The 15,211-nt window shown below is 47.3% G+C and overlaps 1 protein-coding gene across 3 annotated transcripts in view; it reads right to left on the bottom strand.

Annotated features, from left to right (window-relative positions):
* Positions 1-2,246: 2,246 nt before the first annotated feature.
* CABP1 (calcium binding protein 1) overlaps positions 2,247-15,211 on the bottom strand; it is a 13,937-nt gene continuing 972 nt past the window's right edge. The window contains exons 2-7 of one of the 3 annotated variants that reach the window (XM_010188360.1): positions 11,006-11,182; positions 7,305-7,335; positions 6,477-6,620; positions 5,122-5,231; positions 4,570-4,717; positions 2,247-2,834 (exon numbers count right to left, since the gene is read on the bottom strand). In XM_010188360.1, coding sequence (XP_010186662.1) covers positions 2,809-2,834; positions 4,570-4,717; positions 5,122-5,231; positions 6,477-6,620; positions 7,305-7,335; positions 11,006-11,182 — 636 coding nt within the window. In that variant the 3' untranslated portion in view covers positions 2,247-2,808. Of the gene's footprint in view, positions 2,835-4,569; positions 4,718-5,121; positions 5,232-6,476; positions 6,621-7,304; positions 7,336-8,072; positions 8,409-11,005; positions 11,183-15,211 lie in introns of those variants that run through there. The other 2 variants (XM_010188361.1, XM_010188362.1) reach the window with 2 other exon arrangements.

Genomic DNA, 15,211 nt, shown 5'->3' with positions numbered 1-15,211 from the left:
GCTCAGGTGCCAGAGGGTACCAGCTCTGCCCTGCCATGTGGAGCTATTTGGAAGCCTCCCTGGAGCCAAATTGAGATGAGAGCAAAAGGATTATCTCTGGAATTAGATTATTTCGACTGGAGCTTTAATCTCTGACTCTGACTGCACAAGAAAATAGTGAAACTCCCTGGGATTATTTGGGGTTTGTTGTGCAAGCAAAGCTAGGCTTGTAGCAAGAGCTTCTGCTAGAAGTAAAAAAATTATTGCTTTGGAGACCTGCTCTGTCTGACCTGTTCACTGTATCATGGTGAGACCTGGCAGAAAAGAGCTGCAGATGATTTGGCAGAGAACCAGCCTTCCTCAGAAGCAGCTGTGGCTCTAAGACTGCCTCTGCAATGACACAAAGTTGTCCTGCAGCCACCCTTTCCCTAGCACCGGTGCCCCTGGATTTCTTGGGAAGACACACACAGCTCTGCCATGGCACAAGCACAGGGACCTCCCTAAGTGAAACTGGCAGTAGTTTGCAGAGAACATCCCCAGCCACTGTGATGCTGCGCCGTGAATCAATGCAGCCTCTAGAAATAGGTTTACAATTTTAAATAAATTAAGACCATGTCCTGCCATCTGCCACTGTGAATAAAGGACGTGGCTGTTCGGAGCAGACTCAGGAACAAGCATGTGGAAGCAGCCACCGTGCCGGTTGCCACTGGCTGTCCATCGGGCTTGTGCACGCTGGCTACTGCACAAGGCAGGCACGGCCTTTCTGCTGCATACGGGGAAGCAGTGCAGCTCCGCTCTTGCTCTGCATACACATCCCCCCTTCTTCCTCAACAGGCTTCCCTGTAAGTGAAGCACATTTGTGTACCGACACTCCCTACAGCAGACACAAGCCTGCACAGGTCTCTCTCTTACCAGTATTCTCCTAAGTACACGTGTAACTTTCCAGGACTCTGGACTCTGTTCAGTTTATCACCCTCATCTCCCAAGCACAATACAGCCCAGCTGCTGTACCACTAAATATGGAGATCTGTAAATACCCATTTTCCAGTTTCTTGGCTCACACCCACTTTTCTAAGACTGGACCAGCTCCATAGATCTACACACACAGTTGCATACACCCACTTGCAAACAAACTCTTCTACTGCTGCACTCCCAGGTACCTCTCTGCTTTTAAGTGCACACACAAACCTTTCCCAGTGCACATGCCTGCACAAACATGACTACACACACATACACAAATGTAAGAGGAAACAGTTTTTCCATTACTGGGATATCAGCCATCGCTATAGCTATGCTGGCTGGCACAGTAACAGGAAAGCAGAAGCAGCATCCTTCGGGATGTGGATTTGTGGATCCTGAGAATCTGAAAGAGAACCTGGGAAATGAAAGATTTGAGGTGGAGGAAGCAGAAGGATTTTGGTCCCTAATCTCCCAGATGGAGTAAGGGGGCAACTGAAAGGAAAATAGCTCTCAGTCAGACTGAGAAACACACAGCAATGATGATGCTCTTTGAAGCCAAGCATAAATTAGTCGTAGCAACTTGTGACTTGAGCCTCTGCATAGAGAAAGGGGACAGCTGTAGGTCTGGCAGAGTAGGGGAAGGGAGCCGGAGATTGGTAGCATCCTGGGGAAAGGAGAAGGCAGATGAGCATCTAATGTGTCTAGGAACAGCTGGTAGGGCCCAGAGGCTGCTGTTGTCACCACTGCAGATACATGCAGCATTTTGGAGTGTGAACAAGCTGGAGAACAGGGCACTGGCACACAAGGAGGCTCCCAGCCAATCCCCAGCACCAACGGTGTTACAAGCTCAGTTCCTGCAGCACAGCCCTCACTGTGCACACGCTCACAGCTGTGTTTGAAATGGTCTGAAAAGAGGGGGTTGGCTATTGCTGCCTAGCCCCCTCCCACCTAGCTCCCCTCTGTGCCCTTTCTCCCATTGCTCCTTGCCGTGATGCCACAGGGATTCTCACCTGCCCCCTTGCAAGTGGGGGGGATACAGGGGTAGAGACCCTCCACGTTGCCCTCACCAGGAGGCACCTCTAGGGCCCTTGACCATGAGGACAGCGGGAGGGAGGGCATAGCCCTGCCACAGGCTTAGTGGCAGGCAGTGACTCCCCGTCCTGCAGCAAGGACTTGCTTCCGGATCCTGGTGCAGACACCGAGTGTGCATCTGTCGAAGCCCTTCTTCCCCAGCCCAGCCACGACCTCTCATAGGGACATCCAGGCTTCACATAATTTCAGCGTGCATATTTATCGCTTTCCCCCCACAAGACATGTATTTGAATTTACTCTTGGTAAACATAACCACAGGAGATGCGAATATGTGCCGGGGAAGCATAAATAACTCCACACAGATAGACACACACACACAGACAGCAAACACAGACACGGTTCACAAAGGGAAACCAAGAAGTGCAGAGCACGCCCTGAGGCTGCCACCAGTCCCAATGGCTTTGCTCTCATCCACCAAGCCAAGAGGATTTCTCCTGCTCTTGCTTTGCAGCAGCTGGTGGGAGAATAAAGCTGGGGAGGAGGAGTCTAAAGTTGCAAATATCCCATGAAAGCATCATGGCAAGTCTTGGCTCTGCAGTTTCCTGCAATCATCTCCAAGGAATGGTTCCAGTTGTAGGAAGTTGCAAGTCTTTCACAGTGTGAAAGGGTGGAGGGGCATGGGGACCACCATGAGGGAGGAGCAGCAGGTCATCTTGCAATGTCCCAATTGCAGCCAGCCGATAAACCTTCATGTGGGAACATCGGGGCAAGATGCTCCACCTAGGTCCTCTTCTGCCCTCTCTAAGGTGCTGATTCTTCTTTAGCTGAGAATAATCTTCAGCGGGACATCATGCGAACAAACTCTGCAACCAGCAAGAAAAGACAGCCCTGAAGCCAAAGGCATGCATTGTGTCAACCCAGCTCTCATTCCCTGGAGATCGCGTGCAGTCAGGGTGAAAACCAGAGTCCACTGACCCTGGAGAGCTCACACAAAACGGGCTTTAATCTTTCCTTTAGACATGGTGATATGATCCCACTAGCAGGTCAATTCATTGCCTCGGACTCCTTCCCAGAATCTACAGTGCTGTTTGCACAAGCAACTCCTTGTGAGACACTATGGCAAGTGGTGTCTCCCTTCACTGTAACTTCAGGGAACCCTGATTCATAGTCTTGGGAACTCAGCCTAATTTCTGAGTGAACTTGCCACCTCACAGAGACACCAGTGTGGGAAAGCACTAGTGTTTTGGTAGGTACCAGCATTTTTGTAGAGAAAAGTTTACTTTGATGGTCTTCTTGTTTCTGAAGAAACAGGTAAACTGTAAGGATACCCTGGATCTATTTCTTCACCATCCTGAAGCTTGTGAAGTCAATTACAATTGTTCAAATTGAGTGTAAATGGCATCAAATACAAATGTGTTTTCATTCTGCACTTCAACTGCTGAGGAACTAATAACTCTGCAAAGAGGAGGGCAGTGGAAATTACCCCCTTAACTTCTCATTTTCCATTGAATGGAGCTGTCCTTTGACAACTAAAGCAGTAACTCACAGAGAAAATGATACTGGGATAGCATTTCATGTATTTTAGCTGTCTAACGTAATTTAGCTGTGGGAAACAAGGAGAGCTACTGTCATGTAATCAGCCAGTGCATTAGAACAACTGCAGCTACCAGATACTTTCTAGTGAGACACTTCCAGTTTTTTAGCATTTTTGAGGCCCTCAGAAGCTTCAGTAATCCTGAGGACTGAGAGTCCCCGTCATGGAGGAGACCCAGGAATTCCACCGAGTCAAAAAATTTATGTCCATTTTATTTTAATTCTGTAGTTCCTGTGCTTCACCCTTACTGCAAAGGGATGTCTAGATTTGCACTAGGAAAACAAGCAGCCTGCCATGTTCTCACACCTTCCAGCTCTTATATCCGCTTAGCTGTCTGATATCAACTGCTTCCCTTGCCAGAAACCCTAAGCACTATTAATACTGCTCCTGCCATGGCTGATGGCTAGGACAGTAGCCTAACCACTCTTATTTTTCCAAGTCCTTCTGGCATGAAAAGTGAGAGGAGAAATGAATTATCTCTAGGATATAACATGACACCTCTAGATCAGATATCTGCAGTCCTGGAACGTGACCACCTTCTGGCATAAAGGCACAGAAGCAAATTCTCTACATAAACCCAGATAACAAGGTGAGCCAGAGGAAATGGAAGGTGCAATGCATTCCTCACAGTTCTTGCAATAGATTTAATAGAAAGGAAAATGCCCCATATAAAGAAGGTTGGCATAATATGTGTGCACCAGAATCTGCATCTCTGAGACAGGACATATCTTACCATGCTAGAGTTATGGAGACTAAATCAAAACTGAGATGCAGTGAGAGATGATACACAATTGAACATTTCAGCTGAGGAATTTCCTGTGTGGGCCAATGTTCTCCATTTTCCTCAGCTGACTATGGAAAAAAACATGTCTTGATCGCTTTTTTCTTTATACTTCAGATACCTGGAAACTGGGCATGCAAATCTTCCCTTCCACTCCTGCCTCTGAGCTGAAACTCTGACTCACACCAGAGCAGATGGACAGGGAGCGTTCATCCCTGCTCACCTTCAAAGTCGACACGCCCATCTCCATTCAGATCCACGTCCCGGATGATCTCTTCAATATCCCGATGGCCCACCTGCTGCCCTAGAAGCTTCTTCATGGCTTCTCGCAGCTCACTGGTGCTTATCTCCCCATCACCATTGGTGTCAAACTGCAAGAACATTAAAAATATCAGCAGAGGAAATAAAGTTAATGGAAATGGATCTTGCTCTAGGCTGGATTTTGTATCCTCCTGTCTCTGAGTGCCCTATTTTTCCTGCATTTCTTTTGTGTCCTTCCTTTTCCTCCTTTAGATGCCTTTTGGATCCAGTCTGCCTTTTCTCCTCAGAAACCCCTCATAACTGCTGTATCTGCACCAGCTTTCCTTTTCCTTGCCTCAAGGGTTCCCTTATCTTAGTGACTTTCTCTGCTCCTCCCTTGTTTCATGCCTGGCTTGGCTCTTTCTCTGTCTTCCACTGTGCTGTGCTTTTTTCCTCCTCTTCCCCAGTGGGTCTTCTCTCTTTCCTGTCTCCTGTTGCTCACCTCTCTGGGGGGCATGCAGTAGGAAGCACTCACCTCTCTGAAGGCGTCACGGAGCTCTTTTACACCAATCATGTCTGCAGTTTCTGCCAGTAGCTTTGGTCCCATCAGCTCAACAAAATCTTCAAAATCCACATGGCCACCCACTTGGGACAAGATGAAATATCATGTGTAAGAACTCCATGTGTTAGCTAAGCCCAGCACTCACTTTTCACTTCTATGTGCCTCAGAGAGGGCTTGATTCTCCAAGAAGCAAAGCACAGAGGATAGTGGAAGGAAAAACAGAGGTAGTTTTACACTGTCTTTGCATTTTCTGGATTGTGGGCTAGGTGGAATGAGCCCAAGCTACTCTGTCCTAGGTTGCCAAGGACTGTCACATTCTTATGGCATCACGTACCAGGTATTAGAGGCTTGATCACATAGCAACCCTCTGCTGCGCCTGCGTCAAAGGGCACGGCAAGGGCACAGCACGATGTTCCTGCGTGGCCTGGGCAGTGCCCTGCAGCAGTGACAGTCTTGCTACATTAGCAGTGGCTGATGTATGTCCAGCTGTTTATTCACCGCATTAGTTCTTTTTCTTGATTATCCCCTAACTGAAAGCTGGTAGTTAACGCTCTCAAATTCCTTAGCACTTGTGTGCCAGGTTTATCAGCAGCTTTTGTGTATGACTCGTTGGGTATGTCACAACTGTTCTCCTTCCCTCGACCACGTAACTTGTCCTTTTTACATCATCATGTGTCAGAAATAACATGCACTAAATATCCTTTTTCTTACGTGGCTGAGGGAAATAGCGTGCACTGCCACAGACAAGAGGTGGCAACAAATGATAGTGGAAGACAAGGGGCACAAACACAAATACAGTGAATTGGATGCATTTGTCACATTTTTCCATGATGCCCCCATCTGACACTGCCAGCACAGCTCACTCGCAGCCCATCCCCAGGCACACAGCAGATCCACGAACACCCACCAGAGTGAACAGCCCACCCATCACCCATTCTGACCAAAGCATCTCTATATTCCCAGGATCTTTCTTTAGTCTGACACCAGCTTCAACATGACAACACCCACAACCTGTACACCAATATCTAACTGCCCACATCAAGGGCAGTTTTACACCTGACAACGTAAATATGAAGGACAACCCTTCCACACACTGTTCCCATAAAGCACAGTCCACACAACCCCTTTGTCTGATAAGCAAGAAACAGAGGCATCAACTCCTATGGACCACAAATGAACAGGAGATTGTAGAGAGCAAAAATGAGAACCAAAAAAAGAGGGGTGGAAAAAGCCAAAGGAAAAGAGACAGCAGGTGACTGAGAGAGCCTGAGACAGCAATGCAGGGTGCAGCAGCAACAGGGAGGTACAGCTAGGTGGATATTACTCACGGTTCATGTTGATCTGCTGGGAGAGCTCTATTAGCTCCATCTCTGTAGGCATGTAGCCCATGGTTCGCATGCAGTTGCCCAGGTCCCTGCAGTTAATAAACCCATCCTTGTCTTTATCAAACTCCTTAAAGGCTTCTCTTAATTCTGTGGGAGTGGATCCAAAAAAGAACAATATTGTCAGTGACAGCTTGAAATATCTTTTCCAAGAAACTTCCCCAGAATCAGCAGCACTTTACAAGGCCAGATTCCCTAAGATATTCTGTATTTGCCCAGCAGATCTCCCTGCAAAGAGGCAATGACTGGAGTAATGTTAAGCTCTTCTATCAGCAGCACTGCTGACCCATTCCTTACAGGAAAGCTTGCTTGGACTACAGGTGCTGTGAACTGATCATTCCTAAACTGCACTCTCTAAAGAAACTGGAAGCAATAAGTTTTCCCAACTTTATCCCTGCACTGTGTTATATAGCACTCATTGTAGGGGTTAGCAGATAAATCAGCTTCCTTAGAGCCATACTGGTGTATCATGCTCTGTGACACCTTCTGTGGGAGCTGGGGTGGACAACAGTCCCTGACAGCTAACATCCCATTATGTTACTTATCCTCCCACCCCGAAGAAGCTGGAATGGATGCAAATTCCTTCATAGTCAGCACTCCTGCAGTTTTCCATATTATTTCTGTTTGCTGGGGTTGCCAGGAATTATTCCAGTAATCATTGCCCTTGATTTGCCCCAAATTATTTTACTCCATGGGGGCCAACTTAGAAGGGCCAGCCAGTAGGTTTTCACTGGGCAGGGAGAAAGGTGACACAGAATGAGTGACAAATTTTACCTTCGATTTCTTCCGGACGCAGTTCTCTATCCTGCAAAAAGAGAACATACTGTGTTAAAGCTTGCCATAAACATAGTTTCAGAATAGTGCTTGTTGGTGCAAACAGTTCTGGGACAAGCCAGAAAGTGAGAGAAGAAACAAGAAGGTGATGACATGTTTAATACCATCTACCTGGCAAGGCTTCTCAGCTCTCCTCCACAGCAGGGTGGGCGTTAGCCTGCACACTTCCCTGTGGAAGCTCCTCTCCATCTCGTCTGCTGGACAGGGGGATGACAGGTGCTCCCCCAAAATGGAAGAGACCTGGGCCAGCACAGCAATATGTGTGGCCTCTCCACCTGATGGTACTATGAGCACCTTCATAAGGCTCCTGCATCATTCACCAGCACCAAGTCCTGGAGCAGAGACTAACCCTGTAGCAGTTACGATCTCCTCTAGAGCTCTGATTGCATTTCCTACCACAGCTCCTGCTGACACAGCCAGATAAAAGCAGCTGGAAGCAGTCCCTGTAACCAGCAGGTCTATACCATTGTCTGCTTGGATCACTGCTTGATCCCCGTCCTTCTGGCAGGACAGAGACAGCCATGACCTCTCTTACAGCTGATGTCCCAGTGCCATCTCCTTCAGTCAGTCCCCACAAAAAGGTAGGGACTTCCCCCTTCCCCCCAGCCTCAACTCCATATACAAGCATTTTGAAACCAGGCATGAAGGCAGACACACAACATATACATCATCAAGGTCATCTACAAACAAAACAGGACAAGGATTCACCATGTTCAGGAAACACTGCAACTTCAAACATCCAATCTGAATGTCTTGGAAGAAGGGGGAGGATATAAAAGAATATAGGAAAATTCCAACACTGCACCAGGAAGAAGAGATGAGCATGGAAATGCACTGCTTTCTGGTTTAAACGCCCTTTCTAATTCCTCTCATGGCTCCCAGGCAAATCCAAGAAACATCTGAGAATTTGGAAACACAGAAACGCGATCTCTTTTGTCGTCTCACTCTCGGCTTTTCCCCTCAACCGTGGGGAGTTTCTCCTTGCCTTCCAGGTGTCCTCCAGCCTCACCACACATCCCTGGAGATGATGCCCTTGATCAGTTTGAGAAGGATGATCCTTTGCTATTTAACCACAGGCTCCTCTGGAAACTCTAATGGCAGCTGCTCAGAGTGCATAGCAAACTAGGACACACACTGGTTTACGTCTGTGCAAAAGTAGGTTGTGCCAGAGAAATGACCAGCTTGCCACTCATAACCTTCCCAGAGGCATCTCTGTGCTGGATGGAACTGTCGGAGCACGCTGGCTCTGCTGTTTCATCCTTCACAGACCTGGTATTTTAAAACATGTCATCCCATTTGTTCTGCTTTCATCAACACCAAGCAATAAAACAATTCAAGCTCCTTAGACCGGATGCAGGAGGCATTATTGCCCTCCTGCCTTAGATAAAATAGCAGATGAAAACCACCCATGATCAGTACCAACACCTTGTGCATCTCGTTCCAGAATTGACAAACATTAATCCCCGGAGATAGTGCTGCGTGCCGGCAGCCAGCTCAGTGCGGCAGCAGATGCAGAGGTACGATTACCACCGCCACGGTGTGAAGGGTGCCGTGACTCACCCGCAGTAACCGCTGTCTTGTGAGAGTGGCTGGGGTAGGACCCAAGCCTTCCTCCAGCGCAGTCATCACAAGACCATCCTCCTCCTCGCTCGCTGAAGACCACATTGCAAGCGACATGACTGACACATGTCAGAAATGGGGGCTTCAGCACCGGCTCTAATTTTGCACACCAAGGCATTTGCGTTTGCAGGGCTCTGAGCATATCTTTGCACACACAGATTCTACCACCAGAGAGCCACAGAATGTGAATGCAAAAGGAGGGGGAGGGTTTACGTCCCTCCAAAAATCTGACTCAAGCGATAAGTAACGTCATGAAGAGCTTTTCTGTTTTAAATTTGAAAGAAGATCCCCTAAAATGATAAAGGAGGAAAATTGCTTGGGAAGAAATGGACTGAATCACGCTAAAGCTTTTGGAGAACATATGGAAAGAGGAATAAAACTGTTCAGAGAGTTTAGATCCTAGATATGAGCAGAGGTGACCCTCAGAGAGTCCATTATACGTAATGGTCTTACCCTCATTTATTTCTGCTCTATGCACAACAAATCCTGTTGGTTCAGAGAGTCAGTAAAAGTAAAGCTGTTTATCAGATGCACTTATTCTACATCAGGGTAGTTAGAGGCATCACTAATCCTATTTTGGAAACTTCTTATGGTACTGTGAGTTTCCAGGGCCTAAACAAGATGGGTACCTGTCCAGCTGCCAGCCTTACACTAGGGAGCTGGACCTGACTCCTCCGGTGGGCAGCTCTGTGCACGTGTGCTTATGTGAGAATATTACGTCCTGTGTTTTAGTGAACTGGCCCAAGGAATAGGTGTTCACTTAGTGGCTGAAGGTTAGGAAGAACAAAAGCTATTTGACCAATAATGACAAATAATGACTCTTTTTTGGGTTGCTGATTGAAGAAAAGGTTTCAGAGATGATGATCTAGGTGTCTCCTACAGCTGTAGATAACCCTATTAATGTATGAGTAAGAGAGAGATTTCTTACAGAGGCCAGAAAGCTCGGACTCTCAGGTAACTCTCAGGAGTGAGCCTTGCTTCACCATAAGACCACGGAATGCACTGGGTGAATATCTGACAATGCACATATTCACTCATACGTATCCATAAAAAGTGTGTTAATAATACGTTTGCGTATGTCTTTAAACTCATGCTATTGTAGGAATCAAGTGTTTATGGGAAAAAATGTGTTTTACCTCTTGTAAAGATACAACACCGGGGTGTGTATTTCTGTATATTTAACATGTCCAGGTGTATACATTTTAATTTACCTACAAACACATATCTTTATTTTTTATATATAGGTGCATACATTAGATGCATATGAGCACATAGTTACAAATAGGTGTGACTGGGGATGGACGGATGTAGTTTAACTATTTCTCTCTGTGTGTATAGGTAATTGCATTTGGTAGACTGGCACTATTTGCAAATATAAGGACAGTCTGATGTTCTCTGGTTTATTTGGCTGGCATTGCTGCAGTGTCAGGCTATGTATGATAAGTGTATAAGAGATTGCGTCTGGGTACCTGTGAGGAGGCAAATGCATGCTTATTTCTGCTGGAACTAATGTGCTCGCTGTGAGCTGATCAGAACAGTATCGAATATGGGCATTTCTGTGGGACGGCTTGTTCCCAATAGATGCCCTGATTTGCATTTAAGGAGCTATTTAGGCCTTCAATGCTAATCTGAGCCCCTGGGAATGAGATGTTGATGTCTTGCTGGAATAACAGCTTTGAACACTGGACTCCTCCTGAGTCCCTACGATTATCTAAGTCCTGAAGTCCTAAGTCCTTCTCCTGAGTTCATATGACTATGCCTGCTTGGGTGTATCTTCCACAGGTGCATTTTTAGAATCCTCCTTTCTTGGTGTATGGGCACGGGGATATCTCTGCACATCTTTTGGGTTAGACATTTGCCTGTGATTGTATTTGCTCTTGGAGCTGGAGCCGGGATGCTCAAGACCAAGGGCTGGGGGTTACAGAGCTCCATGCAGACGGAGCGTGGGGGCAGCTCCGCACCCCGGCTCGCGTCCACGTGGCTTTGTGCGTGTCTCACCCGGCTGGGTGTAACTTACGTACAGGCTGCCTGTTTTCTGCGAAGCCCTTCCTCAGGAAGATGCATGCTGGCCCCAGCAGGTTGTGCATGACGGCGCAGTTCTGGGCCAGCACCATGAGCGGACCCTGGTACTCGCAAGCCGACGGCCCCTCTTCGCTCGTCTGGACAGCCTTATAGCACGTCTTCTCCTCATGGCGGATCTTCCCAGCCAACCAGCAGCAAGCAAACAACACAACAGAGGATGTTACCTCCCCATCACGCCCAGCCGTTCGTCGGAAGTTTTACTGAACCGCCTCGCAGAGACATTATTGCTAAATTTCCTTCATCTGGTCCACACTGCATCCCCCCCACTGGTCTATTAGGATTTGTACAGAAGCAGTAAGTCCAGGAGTTCACTTTCAAAAGCTGACAGAAGTACAACCAACCAGGAGAATTTGGCTTTGAAATAACATCAAACTCTCAGCATTGCTCACATCTACCCAGACACAGCCCAAAGGGCTGTGCTCCCATTATCAGCCCAGACTTAACGATCCCTTGAACGAGCTACAAAGGACGAGCACATCCCAACCTAACAGTGAGTGTGCCAGCCAGGGCAAAGCTGCTGGCAGAGCTGTGTGGCCAGGGCGTCCCCAGGAGACCGGGCAGAGCGTGCACAAAGACCCTGTGTTAGGCTCTGCGTTACGTTTCAGCAACACAGCATCACACGCTTTATAATATTATTAGAAGGCCATTTACAGCATCAGGCAGCTCTGCCAACTGCAGGCTCACACTCCCCGTGCCACTTCTAATTAGTTACATCCTCAGGGTCTCAGGCAGTTACTGCACTGGCATCTTCTAATCACTGACAGTCCCAAAGTGGAGACCAGGCACGGGTACAACATTTTTGTCTGTTTGCATTTGCACATTTTCCTAAGTGCACACGTCCTGCTAAGCTAGGGCTCCAGAACAGAATCCAGCACTGGATTTTGTAAGGAGGCACTGCTTTCCTTTTATAGAAATGCATTTCCCTGGCTCTGCAAGAAAACTCTTATCCTGATATTCCCATGCAGCTATAAAAAGCCAACACAACCCACAGGACCCTTGGTTTTATAGAATAAACATTAATCATACATCAGATTCCTCTTCAGGACTGATTCTACTTTTACAGCCGGTGCTCCCAGGGGTGATCAGAGAAGCTCTGTCAATTGTCATTGTCTCTATTAACCCTTTCCTTAAAGCTTCAAGTGCTTTTTCAGGCTAAAAGATCAGATACACACACACCCCCCATTCACACTTGCCTGAGTCTATTACATCTACTTGCTGTGTCTGCCATGTGCTATTATATTGCACACACGATTTGTAGTTTACAATTTTGTACACCAATCTGCTCATGTATAATGTCATGTGAATATCAAGCATCAAAACACAAACAACTCAAAGAGCAAGCCATGGAGAAAGAAAATGATGATGTCGAAAAGCATTTTCATTGCAGTCATGGATAAGGAAGAAATTCATCTCTGATTAAATGTGACACATAGGACACTTGTCCTTAAAAACCTGAAAGATGAGCATCCATCCACAAATGGCATATTACTAGCTCAGCTAAATGTCAAGGCATCTGTGTTGAACTGCATCGCTTCGTGATATCAGTGCCATGTATTTTCAAAATTATCAGCTTTATTTCCTGGCACACTTTTCAGTTCAATATACCAAATAATATGAATCACTTAAAATAGCCCTCATCAGGTCTGTGCTTAATTCCAGTGAAGCTACGTGAAAGACTGAAGGCCCCACAGCCCCTAATCCTTGTTTGCTGACCCTTCCAGTCAACAGAGTTTATTACCAAGCCACAGACCAGTACCCCAGAATGGTCATCCCGTTATTTTCCTGTGCAGATAGAGATTGCCAGTTTGATGAAACAGTTGCCAAGAGTCACTGAGGATCGTGACCGGATAACCTGCTGCAGTGCCAGGATGACAAGGTGCCTGGCTTAGTGAGACTCCAGGAGGGGATCCCTGCCCCTCTCTGCTGCTGCAGGCTGGGTTGATGGCATTCGATGTTCCCTCTGCCAGCAGCCCCCCAGGTTTCTCCTGCAAGTAACCCCACAAGTTTCTTCCACCACATTTCTCCTACATCCCAGCAGAGCCAGGAAGGGAGATGTGATATGGGTACGGGGCAAAGCAATGCCAGCTGCCCATTACAGGGGAAACTGCAGGGTGGATGACAAGGAAAATGCAAGGACAGGACCGGGGAACTCAGGCTTTCCCTGTCCCTTCTCCAAGTAAAAGACCACTACCCTTCCTGGCTGAGTCTGGCACCTGGCTGTGTCATACCAGCAGACTATGGAGAGGGAAGAGATGGAGGCTGATTTAGAGGTGGCTGTAGTGATGGTGAAGGGTGGCAAAACGAGGGACATGGATGCCAAAGCTTTCTCTTTCTGCACAGCAGAAGCACAACAGGATTCACCACGTTTCCCTGCCTGTGTCAGAGGGACTTTGCAGAGCTGCAAGCCCAGAGAGGCCTCTCCATCCTGATTGCAGCGCCTCTCAAAGGGAAAAACAGCCACGCTGGCTGCTGGGATCACTGAGGGGACACTGTGACAGTGAGGAAGTGAAGCTGCCAACAACAGATATTGTGAAGACAAAGCCTGAGCACTGCCACCTGAACAGCAAGGTACCCCCGTGTGAGCTAGTCCTGAACCAAGCCAGCTGGTGCCTGGGAGTGACTCCCAGATTCTGAGTTGAAATCACATATTCAAGAGATCAGTCTGTGACCCAAGAGCAGCTTTCACACACATCGTCTACAGTCCCTCCTCTTCGCCGTTTCAGCAAAATGAGTTTGTCTAAGGTAAAATTTGAGAAAAAAAGACCAGGATCATAAAGCAGCCAAGTGAAGTTGTGCTATGTTAACAGTGATCTGCAGAGTCTCCACTACAGTCATGTGAGTCTTGATCAAAAGAACGGCAGAGCCCCAGGACCTGTCAGGATGAGGGCCCCAGGCCTGCTCTAGCTGGAGCGACATCTGAGAAATGCTCTAATTCAGCTTTGCAACTTTCTCTCTTTAGTTCTGCCATCCCAGGCCTTCTAACTAAGTACAAAGTGCATTATTTGAAGCAGCTTTTAGGAATTAAAGAAGCATAAATTAAACTAAAAGACTGACGACACAGAGCATATATGTTCTTGAATCCATTATGATTCAAGCAGCCTGGTCACACATCAGACTAACTGCAATCGTCTTGATCATGTTGAGCACAGCTGCAGCCAACTCCTTTCATTGCAAGCTGGATGTGACCTACAAGCAAGCAAGTTGGTTTTTCATATATACAACATTTGGGTAAACCTCAGTTACTTCTGCCTTTTCCTGAAGGTCATTCTGACCTAAGGACTGGTCTCAGCTCTGGTCAAACTGTTTGGTGATGAATTCCCTTCTCGTGTATCCCAGCTCCCCCACAGCAGCACTGTGCCATCACTGGCTTTGTTTACAGCAGCTGAGACCACAAGCAAACTGTGTTTCCACACAGAAGAGGCAAATCTGTCCAGAAGAATCTCCCTGCTAGGGAGGTCCTCTCCCCAGCAGCTCCCTCCCAGAGGGGCTTTCCTGGGTGGCAATGTCTCCTGGGTGGAGCATCCTGATGGCAGTGGCATTTCACTGTCGGCAGGGTCTCCACAGAGCTCTGTTGTCATTGCAATACTTTGGATGCTTAGCATAACTTTTTCATTTATAAGGAGTGAGTTGCATAGCTTTTTGCTGAGTTATTAGATTTGCAGCAATGCTAAGTGAGAACCGTGTGGCTGACAGGTACACAATGCTACAAGAGCTTCCTCAGTCAAACAAGAAACATTTCTGGGGCACGTCATTCCCATTTCAATCTAGTGTCTGACAGCAGAATCCTTCCTGAATCTAATTTGTTCTGGGATCATTGTAAAACTTCAGCACACAGCAGACCACGAGTTGAAGCCTAACAGATATACACACGGCAGCTCACAGCTGAGGTTCAGCTGGGCCCAAGCATGCAGACACATGTGCCGTGCTGGTGTGCGACATGATGCACGAACACACAGCCAGGGCCCAGTGTGTCCATACAGACAGAGGCATGGACAAACAGATCACAGAGAAAAACACGCTTCTGTACCCAAACACATACCAACAGAACTAGATGTGTGCACACACAAGGACAGACAGACATAAAAACACAAGCATGTCTACACACAGACTTCTGCTGTGTGTAGGCCATCCACTCACAGGTACAC

This window comes from Mesitornis unicolor, unplaced genomic scaffold (genome assembly GCF_000695765.1).
Source record: "Mesitornis unicolor isolate BGI_N332 unplaced genomic scaffold, ASM69576v1 scaffold23767, whole genome shotgun sequence".
Classification (NCBI taxonomy): Eukaryota; Metazoa; Chordata; class Aves; order Mesitornithiformes; family Mesitornithidae; genus Mesitornis; species Mesitornis unicolor.
Note: the sequence above shows the minus strand (reverse complement) of the source record. Positions and strands in the feature narration are given on the sequence as shown.